Source organism: Myotis daubentonii, chromosome 12, assembly GCF_963259705.1.
Source record: "Myotis daubentonii chromosome 12, mMyoDau2.1, whole genome shotgun sequence".
Lineage (NCBI taxonomy): Eukaryota > Metazoa > Chordata > Mammalia > Chiroptera > Vespertilionidae > Myotis > Myotis daubentonii.
In genome coordinates, this window is record NC_081851.1 from 57,223,451 (window position 1) to 57,235,826 (window position 12,376).

The window sequence follows — 12,376 nt, forward strand, 5'->3', positions numbered from 1 at the left end:
CTTCCCATGGTTCTGGATGATATTCATTTTGTCTTTTAGTTGTAGTTTTAATGTTGTTGAGCACGGCAGCAAGTTCAGGTGTTTACCTATGCCGCCATCTTGGTTCTCTCCTCCCCTACTTCTCTTTATATTAATTTTATAAACTCTGTTCTTCATTTCAGAAGACACCCAGGCATCATAAAAACTAGTCATAAGATATACATTTAGAAATCCTGTAACTTCTCATGTAAATGGTGCTTTTTGGAGAAGAGAAACAATAATGTCAGATTAAAGCCTGCCTTTAACTATGAGCGTCCCTGGAATAAAACCAGAAGCACTGCCAAGAAGCCACAGGTGTTTATTCCATGGGCAGAGAAAAATATGATATTTAAGGGCACAATGACAGTTCTTCTCTGCTCCCACTAATGGGTTATAAGAGTAATGGTTAGTAGCAGCATAAACACTTTAATTACATAATGTTGAGTTCATTTTTCTTTCAGGTTCATGAAAAATCCTTTTTGTCCTTGTACTTTTAGAGGCTTGGAAGGTCTGCCAGCTACTCTGCCTTTCTTGTCTTCAGAGCTCTCAGCAGGTTTAAAAAATGGATGTGTCCAAGACTGCCATCTGGTGGGAATGATAGAAATTGAAACTTTTGTTTTTGTCAGCAATTAAAGCACTTGTCTATTAAGAAAATATGAATTTAAAATGTATTGGGGGATATATCCAAAAGGGTGGAGGGGGTCAATGGGGGAACAAAGGGGGGACTTCTGCAAGACTCTCAACAATAAAGATTAAAAAACATATTGGGGGTAAATGATTCATTCATAACAGTAATAAATATAAAATAAGGAATTAACTTAATAAATGTGTAGAACATAGGACGAAAACTACACAACATCACTAGGGGCATTAAATAAATACTCATACAAATAGAAAGATGTAGCGTTTTCCTGGAATGGATCTCTGCTAGAAACACGAATGACCCTCATATTAATCTACACTTATAACAATTCCACATTCACAGGATTTTTATTTGGTAAGAAAATCTTGGCCAAGTTATTCAAAAGTTTATCTGGAATAATGAATATTTAATATTTGTTGAAATATACTAGTAAGGGAAAATTTCTTTACTAGATAATAAAATAAACAAAGCAATGAAATAGAAAGCTAATAAACATTCAAGCATACTAGCATACAAGGAAAGGCCCTATAGTAAAAGGGCATTTTCAAAGAAATGAGCCAACACCAGCTTACATATTAGCTGGTATAAAGGAATAATAGAAAATATTACATTAGATTTTTGCCCTTTAGCAAAACCCAAAATGAGTTCCTTTTGTATTATATACATAATTTTAAAAGGCCAAAGTCATAAAATAAAACATGTAAATATTTACTTACTCAGAATGTTAAAAGATCATCTAAGTATACAATTGTAGTTTGAAACTGTTAAAGAAAAGGATAAAATTCTAAATATTTTGAATGTAAAAACTAAGACACTTCTCAAAACTTATCAACTTGAACAGTGAAGATCTTAGCAGTTTGCTGTAAATTTTTTTCAATTTTTAAAAAGACGCAAAAAAAAAATAAAACCTACTATATTTGACTTAAAACGGTATATGGAGAAAAGGCAATATTTTTGACTAAGGAGAGCTACCCAATACTTTTCAGATCAGAGAGAGCATCTTAGCCCTCTAGCATCTCTGCAATTACACTGAGTAGAGCGAACCTTTACTCTGCCTGTAGGAAAAGTTGACATAGAAACAAAACGTTATTGTGTAGGAAAAAGCACTGAAACAGAGTAGCATGATAAAAAATTTAGAGTAGGGGGAACCTATGCTATTGAGATTATAGTTTTTCAGAAATTATGTCATTTTAGATTATTAGACAGCTTTGTTCTTAGTCTCATCTCTCAACATCCTTATTTAAAAAAAATTAAAAGGGAAGTGAATTGAGAATAATTCATAACGTGATAGAATGATGATAATATTGGTTTATTTCCTAAATATATAAAGAGCTCCCACAAATCAATAAGAAAAATGATAAATGTGTTTATGGAAAATAAGCAACATATGTAAACAAGCTTTAATAAAAGACATGTTATTAGAGAAAATGTTCAATCTCACTGGTAATCAAATAATTGAAAACTAAATCAAAACATCATAATTTATTTTTACCCAGACTGACAAGCAGAAAACATGAACATTTTTGTATACTGTTGGGATTATAAAATGGTACCTTCTTCTTGAAAGGCAACTCAGGACCACTAATTTAATTAGTTTCTATAATTTTTATAAAAAATCCAAGCATCCAGAATATAATGATACCCTTACCTATTACCCAGATGTAATGTTAGCATTTTGCTATCTGTAATTTTCAGGGAGAAGGAAGAAATTAAAACCTCACACTTCCCAATGCTTCTGAAGAAGTACTGTCCTAAATTATTATGCATTATTCCCAAGTATATTTTATACAACTATGTATCTATTATACATTATATACCATTAACTCTAAGATTCCAGTTTTTATATATAACAAAGAAAAATGCTTCCAATTAAACTATGAAACAAATGCTTTTTTTTTTTAATGAAGAGTTTTTGTTTTTTTAAATATATTTTATTGATTTTTTACAGAGTACAGAGAGGAAGGGAGAAAGATAGTTAGAAACATTGATGAGAGAGAAACATCGATCAGCTGCCTCCCACACATCTCATACTGGGGATGTGCCCACAGCCCAGGTACATGCCCTTGGCCGGAATCGAACCTGGGACCCTTCAGTCTGCAAGCCGACGCTCTATCCACTGAGCCAAACCAGTTTTGGCGAAACAAATGCTTTAATAACACAGGATTATCTTACACTTATTATAATACATTTTAAGGCAGATTAACTAAAATCTTGTTTCTGGATTTTGCTTATACAAAACTTTGCTTCTATGTTAAATCTTATGTAATCATTTTGAAGACAATCTAAACAGCATTAAAACTTAACACAATTGCAACAGCATACCAAAACCAATTATGGAATTGAAATGTGGATAGCTGTGACTACTTTGGTGCTACTGTGCCAGGACAGCTGCCTAGCCAGTGGCCTAAGATGCTTCTCAATTTCAAAGATGTTAAAATGGAGGGGGGAGGGGGGAGAGAGAGAGATGCATTTTGGAGTAAGTTTTGGAGATTTCAGCTTTCACATAAACGACATACACTTGGAACTTGCTGTTTGTTTCAGCATTCTGTTTTCCAAGTACTGAAGATGGCTCATAGCCAAAGGAAGCAAAGCCAGGCCTTCTCTCCATTTTACTAAGCACCCCAGAAAAAAACTGTTTGTTTTTTTTATTTGTTGTTTAGTTCTTAATCCTCACCTGAGGATTTTTTTTCCATTGCTTTCTAGAGAGAGTGGAAAGTAGGGAAGAGGGGGTGGAAAGAGAGAAACATCGTTGTGATGAGACACATCCTAAAATGCTACCGGAAGTTATAAAATATAAAACTCAGTTGAAGTACAAACACTGCTTTTATAATTATTCCAAGTGTTTATACATTTTGGGGGAATATTCATCCTTTTCAGATTTAACTGATTTGAAGTAATGGATGAAGCCAGACTAAGCTTTGAACGAAGAAAATTTATCAACTAGATCTTTTATGGGAATACATACAATTTATTTTACAGTTAAAAACTGGCAACAGTTGACAAGTTGAGGGTGCACAAATACCAAACAAAATGATTCTTGATGTTTGCAATTCCATTGCTTTGAATTATCAGCAGTGCCTGGACCAGAATGGTCATCGGTTTGAAAACAGGCGCTGACAAAAAGAAAATTATTCATTTCTGGAGATTCTTTTAAATTTTGAAAACGAACTGTATGTTAATAAACACTGACTTTATAATCATTCAAAGTGGGTATACATTTTTTTGGGACATTCTATGTAACAAAATATCTCAATACGTGGGTAAATCACCAAATAAAAACCTGCAAATATCCCTCACAGCACAGTGTAACTGCTGTTTCCTTTCTTGTAAAAGAGTAACATAATTGTCTTGTTTCATTTGTCTAGTCATATTTATACTCTCTGAGCCTAGTGGCTTTCAAACTTTTCAAAGTCAAAGAACCTTTATTCAAAGGAAATTTTAACTGGAATCCCAACAAATTAACACACAAAAGTAGAACTGCTCTGGAAGCTGAGAGCAAGGAACCCTAGTAATTTCCTCTGGAAAGGATATCATTTTAGGAAGCGTTTGAACTTCCTGAAAATGCTTAAAACTATTAGTTTATTTTGAATACACATCATTTTAAAATTAGGCTCTTCATAAAAACTTTTGTAGCTTCCTACAGAACCTGTAACTCCAGGAATAAAATCTAGTCACTTTCAATTTGGGAGTGTACTTTAATAGTTTCAAAGTGTTACAATAATTACAAGCAGTCTTGCCTAAGATTAATTTTAATAGCAAATATTAAATAGAAATATTTAAAATAAGCTCTATACTATATCAATTTACTTTGAAAATGCTTATTCATAGGCAAAATCTCATGAAAATAAATCCAGGGCCCTCTAAATAAAGCACAAGTAAAAGCAAGTGTAAGCAACCCAAAAGAGGAAATGAGGTGTCAGACCCATATATTAGAGGGATTCTTGGATTGTACCAGTCCTCTTCACTTCAAATACATGCTCAAGTATTTTTTTAAGTAGATATTATATGGGAAGAATATAAGAACATATTTGTAGTGCAGACTTAAATCACTAATCACTGTTGCCAATATTATAGATTAGGGTTATTAGTGAAGAAAAAAATGTACCAAACCTTCGCTTCTACCCATATATAAAAGTTACGATTCTTTTGTGCTCCATTGTAGTAGTGGATATGAAAGAGAAAGAATAACTAACCTCCTAACACCAAGATTATGAACCCCCATGCCTGAATTATAAGAGCAGAGCTGTCAGTTACATCTGAGTGGCAAATAATATATATATAGTCAAGTGTTTGCCAGATAGAATAAAACTGAAACAGAAAATAAGGGGGAGAAGATACCATAGCTAAAAACAAAACAAACAAAAACAACCCAGCAAGAAGTGAGAATTGGTAGTGGTGCTGCCTGAAAAGCATCTTACCCTATATTAGTAGCTATGGTTATACTTCTAGACCACAATAAAACATACATAAATCACTAAGACAATGGGCAAAAACAAATACTCTCATCTACTTTTCGCATTAAGAAACTGACTCTTGGACATAAACTGTACTTATATTAATAAGCTAAATGTAAAGAAACTTGGAAGCATTTGCTACTTAGATCCTGCTTTTCCTTCAAAGAGATATTATTTCCAAAATAGACCTCAAATATGCAACTTGACATTTCAATATTTGCTATATTAGATAATAAAGAAGCCCAAAGATAGGTATGTTGATATTTTGTTTCTATATTGGCAACCTTGATCTTAGTTTTAAACTTTGTTATGGTTTACTATGAGGACTAAGTGTCTAGTTAGCTGGTTGGAGAGAACCTGACAGCACCATAAATAGATCAAAACTCAACTGAATCACAGACTCTGAAAATAAAACTTACATGGTGAAATGAGAATTATAGTGACTTCTGGCTATCCAAAAACATTTAAAAGCAAAACCTCAAGTAATAAGCATTGTGTTATAACTGAAGAACTTAACCAAACGAAACCAAAACTTTCAGCATACCAAACGAAACCAAAACCTTCAGCATAAAGCCCTGATCCACTTAATTGTCACTTAAAAAGTCCTGTCTTACTATGGCTGACCTGATGTGATATCTCAGCCATAGTAAAATGATTTTAAGACATGGATTTAAAAATTCAATTAGGAGACCTTTTTAATAACACAAATCTACAATAACTGAAGATATCTAAAAAGATTAAAATGATCTGAATATATGCCATATAAAACTCTATTGTTAGCCTTAAATCATAAATTTTCTCAGTTGAAACCCATCAAAGAAATATTTTTAAAGAAAAAGTACAATACTAAAGATTAGACCTTTATTTGCTTTCTAAGTTTGAGTGTAATAGTAACCACCACTGCCCCACACACACCACCAAGATTTTGTCACATCTGTATGTTTTAACATTTACTATTATACTGCGATGTTTCGAATAAATGAACAGACTGTCTCCAAAGGGATGAGGGGAGCAGTTCTAAAAATCTGGGGTCCCAGAGAACCTTTTAAGGAGGTCCATGAAATCAAAACTATTTTCTTAACAATACTAAATACTATTTTTATTGAATTTTTTATAGAGAGGGAGAGAAAGAAACATCAATGTGAGAAACATTCATTGGTTGTTCCCTTCATGCACCAGGGATCAAACCCAAAATCTGGGTATGTGCCCCAACACCTTCCAGTGTACAGGACAAGGATCCAACCAACCAAGACACACCGGCCTAGGCAAAATTTATTTATTTATTTATTTATTTATTTATTTATTTATTTATACTGACACTTACACTGATTGTGCAAAAGAAATGGTGGGTAAAACTGCAGACACCTGAGCACAAATAAGAACAGTAGCACCAAACAAATTAGTCATTATTGTACCTTCACTGCTATACTCACAAAGAAAAAAGGGGGAAATAAGTCAGTTTCAGTTAACAATGTCCTGATTAAGCACTAAAAGTTAATTTTGTTATAACTCTACCCTTGAGTATACATCTTTTTAATAGCAAATATGATGAAAAGGAGTATTGGTTCTATAACATGCTGAAGGGTGATGGTTTTTTCATGCTACTATTCAAGATGTGCAGAACCAGCCACTTTTTACAGAACACCAGTTTTACTTGAATGACAGAGTATGGTTATTCAACAGACATTTTCTAAAATGAATAAGCCTGTCACGTAAGGAAAAAAACTGACAATATTTGTTGCCAATACTAAAATTCCACCTTTCAAATGAAAATTAGAGTTTTTGAAAAATCTGTATCCATCACCATGAGCTTGGCAGTGTCCCAACACTTTTTTCTGATGAGATCAGTTATATTAACAAAAAAATTTTAAACACTGCATAATAACATGTTGCTATTCTAAAGAATTGGGGGGAGAACCAAAATGGTGGCATAGGTAAATGCCTCTACTCTCCACCTCCTACAACCACATCAAAATTACAACTAAAATATAACCATCATTAAGAACTGGCTGAAAGCAAGCTGAATGGAAGTTCTACAACTAGAGAAGAAAGCATGAGACTGGTAGGAGGGGTGGAGGCACTGAATGGGCTGGTCTGACACCCAAGTGTTGTTGTTTTTAATCGGGAGGGATCTGTCGGCTACAGAACCCTCCTCCCCCCAACCCCAGTGAGAAGCAAGGGGTCCCAGCCCCCCACCAGCACCCCAGCCCAGGGTTCCAGAGCTGGGAAGAGAAGTCCCTCTAAAAACCAATGGAAATTGTAGCTGAGTGATACATAAGCTGCTTGAGACCTAGGTGTTCCTCTTAAGGGGCCAGCGCACAAACTTACTCGGACTCAACCCTCAGAACTCCAGTGTCTGGCAGCTTCGGGGGAACCAGGGACATATGGGGAGGCACTGCATTGTCTGGCATTGGGTTAGGAACTCGGGAGCGGCTTTTTCCCAGACAGGGGTCCCTATTCCAATGCTGGGACTTCACCTTTGCAGAGCTGACACCATATCTGAGTCTCCATCCGCCTGGAGCACAGTTTGCTCCACCCTGGTGATTCCCTGAGACCCTGCCCTATCCAATTTGCAGCCCCACCCAAGCTGTTTGTAGCAGCTTTTCTATATGAATGGCCTGTGCTAGTTCGGTCTTCAGACTTTGCTAAATTTTCTCAAACAAGCAATTTCTGGCATCAGCGTGCCCCAAACCCATCAATAAAAGGTCCAAAACCCAGCACTAGCATGCTTTGCTTCACAGCTAGGTCTCACCTGGGCACTTCACAAGCCCAATACAAGTAGCAGCCATCTTAAGATCTCTCTGATGCTCCTGCCGGGTGCCCCCAGAGCCAGTGCACCCTCTGACAGCTTTAGATCACACAGGATTACAACTCTAGACACCCACAAGCCGACACTCAAGGGGCAAACTCAGCACTAAACAAAAACCCACTGAAGCAAGTCTTACTCCTTAGGGGGTCTTCTGCACAGATGCTCTTCCACTGTAGTCACAGCTGGTCCTCACAGACAATTGGCTTGAGGTCAATTCCTCCCAGTGATGCCAACAGCAATTAAGGTTTAACTACAAGACTGTGCACACAAACCAGACAACCAGACAGAGGTGCACCTAGAGTGCCCAGCTCAGGTGACTGGAGAGGCTGAGCCACTGGGTCCTACAGGACACCTATTACACAAGGCCAGGAGACAGAGCAACACTAATATATAGAAAGCAGAGAAGCAGCCAAAATGCAGAAACAAAGAAACATGTCACAAATGAAAGAAATGGAAGCAAGCAAACTACGGGATACAGAATCCAAAACCATGGTTATGAGGTTACTCAAGGATTAATGAGAGCTTCAAGAGACTCAAAGAGAGCTTCAAGGGACTAGTGAGACATTTAAAAATATTAGTGAGAATGTCAAAGACATGAAAAAGGATCAGTCAGAAATTAAGCATACACTAACTGAAATAATAATTTATAGGAATTCAACAGTAGAGAATTCCAAGAATCAAATCAATGATTTGGAATATGAGGAAGCAAAAACACCCAATCAGAAGAGCAAAAAGAAAAAGGAATCCAAAAAATATGAAGAGTCCAACTGGTTTAGCTCAGTGGTTGATCGGCAACCCTTGAACCAAGAGGTTACCAGTTTGTTACTGGGGGTTTGATTCCCAGTCAGGGCACATATTAGGGTTGTGGGATCCATCCCCAGTAGGGGGAGTGCAGGAGGCACCTGATTGATATGTTTCTATCTCATCCATGTTTCTATGTCTGTATTTCTCTTCCTTCCTCTTTCTCTAAAAATAAAAACATTTGAAAAATGAAGATGGTGTAAGAGCCTCTTGGACAACTTCAAACATACCAATATTCGCATTATGGGAGTACCAGAAGGAGAAGAGACAGAGCAAGATATTAAAAACCTATTTGAAGAAATAATGACAGAAAACTTCCCCTACCCAGTGAAAGAAATAGACTTATAAGTACAGGAAGTAGAGTCCCAAACAAGAGGAACCCAAAGAGGCCCACATCAAGACACATCATAATTAAAATCCAAATGCTAAAGATAAAGAGAGAATCTTAAAAGCAGCAAGAGAAAAGCAGTTAATTACCTACAAGGGAGCACCCATACAACTTTCAGCTGATTTCCCAACAGAAACTTTGCAGGCTAGAAGGGAATAGCAAGAAATATTCAGTGATGAATAGCAAGTACCTACAACCAAGACTACTGTACCCAGCAAAGCTCTCATTTAGAACTGACGGTCAGACAAAGAGCTTCACAGACAAAAAGCTAAAGGAGCTAATCACTACCAAATCAGTATTACAGGAAATGTTGAAGGATATTCTTGAAGAAGAGAAAGAAGAGAAGGAGGAAGAAAAGATACAATATATGAACATTAAAATAGCAATAAATATCTATCAACAATTAAATATATAAATCAAAACAAATGAGAAATCTAATGAACAAAATAAACTGGTGAATAAAATAGAGTCAGAGGCATGGAAATATGGAACAGTCTGATGAATCTCAGAGGGAAGGGCAGCGAGGGGACAGGAAGAGATCGGCCAAAGATTTACATGCATATATGCATTACCTATGTTTGGGTAGAAACTGGTGCAGGGAAGCAATGGGGGGGGGGGGGGTTGGGGAGGAGGGGTCCTGTAATACCCCCAACAATAAAGATTTTTTTTTAAAAGGCATAATTCGACAAACCAGTATTTTACAAATGACCAATATAGGTTATTAAGTCATGCAAAAGTAGATCCGTTCAAACTGCAAGCTAGGTCAAACAAATTTTAATGTAACAGAACAGTACAAAGTTGAATAGTTTCAGATTTCACATTGCAACCAACTTTCAAGAAACTACCAGTTCTGAAGTTTTGGTAATGTAACAAAGAGGAGTATCCACAATTATCTGAAACTATTGAAATACTCTTCCAAATACATGTGTGTGTGAAGCCAGATCTTTTCATACACTTTAAAGCGCCACATTACAACAGATTGAATGCAAAAGCAGATACGAGAACCCATCCAATTTATAAAACGAAAGCCAATGCTCTTTATGTTAACAGGTAATGGTGTTGTTGTTTTTTTAAATACAATAAATATCAATAGATATAACCCTCAAAAGCAAAAGTTCTTTGGGAGCCTCAACCTTTAAGAATATAAATGTTTGGGAAAAAAAAAAAGAAGAATATACATGTTTGAGAACAGTGGGACTAGGAAATTCATATTAGTAAACACGAGTTTTTTGCTAACACACACATTATTTGTATTTCAAGGGCCACTAAACTCCCAGAGAAAGGTTAAAGTGGTATAAAAAATGTTTGGAAGTGGAGAAGGGTTTAATTAGTATTGTCTTATACAGTTTAGTTAATTCTTCCCTGGAATTAAAATTTAACTACACAGTTCTGTATGAAACATTTCACAATATTCTAACTATATAAAATGTTTAAAATAACATTCAAAACTGGACTTTTATTTTTAAAAATCATACCAAGTAGTAATTTGTCACACTGTTTTTATCAATTCTTTATTTAGGTAACAAGTTGGTTATGTTCACTGCATTGTATGAAACATCACAATATCATTCTGGAAAGGTACTGTCAGTACAGGATTGGATCAGAGTGGACAGTTGAACAATAAACCATTTTTTGCATTCTTCATTCCCTCTCTTTTAACAACCCTTAAACCCAGGAAAGGGACAAATAGCTTTTAACATCATCATGTAAAGCACTTTAACTTACAAGGCTAAAATCTAAAGAATAAATAAAATATATTGTGGCAATAATTCTTTTAGGCCAAAAATCAGGTGCACAATAAATCGAATGATCAAGGAAGCTGTCTGTATTCAAATGTGTGGCTCTCCAGAAACAGCTTCAGGGAAATGTTACAGAAAATACCATGAATTCCACTGCACACAGGACCAGATGATGACTCATTTTAACTACACACAAAGGCAATTACATCCCGCTGAAACACAATTTAAACATACAAGAAAGTGTTTACAAAGCATCCACAACATGTAAACCATGTACAAATGGATACATTCAATGCTTCTCCTACCCCAATAGCTTTTAGATAAATATTTTACTCTTCATGTTCAGCATTAATTGGATACATGCAAAACTCAAAAAGAATTCAAGAATTCAAGGTTATTGTAAAAATAGAATTAAATGAATAATCTTCAAGTACCTTATGTGACAGCCACTCTGTACCGTGCCCAATGTTATAAAATGAAAGGTTACTGAACCCATGAAAATATCTCTGTAATATTTCCTTAGTTCTAAAATAGATAATTTTAAATGTATTTATAGTCATTTCAATGTGATATTCTGAGCTTTTAAAATAACGTAAACAATTAAAATTTATACCAAATTACACAAAACTTTTTGTATCTTAAAAGCTGAAAAATTAAAACTATAGAAATCCACATGTAAAACAAAAATCACAATTTACATTATAAAAGCAAATCTCATCATTTAAAAAATTTGCAGCAATGAGATGTCTAAGCAAATTATAAATAGCCATAAATTAATCCATTTGGTTTCAAAGATTTTCTGGTGTGTGTTGAAGGATATAGGAGACACATGCATAAAATTTTTAAGGGTTTATAATATTATTGCCAAATACACTTATCTTGAAGCAGGCAACATTACAATTTGGACATTATTGAAGAACCCAGTTTGGTAATACAGGTGAAATTGGAAAAAAATTAAATAACAATTAATAAATATATACCCTATAGTAGATTGCCCAAATGAAATTTTAAGCCAGACCTGCAAAAGGCTTTCAACTTGGTGAACTGAAAAAAAGAACATCTCATACAATTCTTTACTCTTACATGCTTATATGTTGTGTGTCTTGTTTAAAAAAAACCACAAAAAAAAACATAATGTATCTTCAAAGTACAGCTAACTATATTCCCATGCACCTCAGGCACAATTATTACTTGTGGTGAAATAACTCCATTGGTTTTTAGGGCCAATAGTTCAATACAGATGGAATTAGTATGCCTGAGGTTGGCAAAAATACTGTAGTACAGGCAATGCTACAAGTGGCAATTATCAGAAAACACAAATATGAACAAATGATGGGAAATGCTAATGACTTTCTGCTCATATCACAAAACGCTGGGAATCCACAAGAATATTTTTCCCTTGTATTGAAGAAAATGTGATTAAAAGTTTTTCCCCCAATTTTCAGAATCAAAAGCATTTTAGAAGTTTATAAGGCTACCATGGGTCTTCTAGATCTCCAGCACCCTACAGGAAAAGAAAAGGAA

At 35.1% G+C, this 12,376-nt stretch overlaps 1 protein-coding gene across 2 annotated transcripts in view; it reads right to left on the reverse strand.

Moving 5' to 3' along the window:
* Positions 1-317: 317 nt before the first annotated feature.
* Positions 318-12,376, reverse strand: part of PPM1B (protein phosphatase, Mg2+/Mn2+ dependent 1B) — a 70,277-nt gene continuing 58,218 nt past the window's right edge. The window contains exons 6-7 of one of the 2 annotated variants that reach the window (XM_059659959.1): positions 1,378-1,422; positions 318-603 (exon numbers count right to left, since the gene is read on the reverse strand). In XM_059659959.1, the coding sequence (XP_059515942.1) occupies positions 1,378-1,422 (45 nt within the window). In that variant the 3' untranslated portion in view covers positions 318-603. Of the gene's footprint in view, positions 604-1,377; positions 1,423-10,595; positions 12,357-12,376 lie in introns of those variants that run through there. The other variant, XM_059659960.1, reaches the window with a different exon arrangement.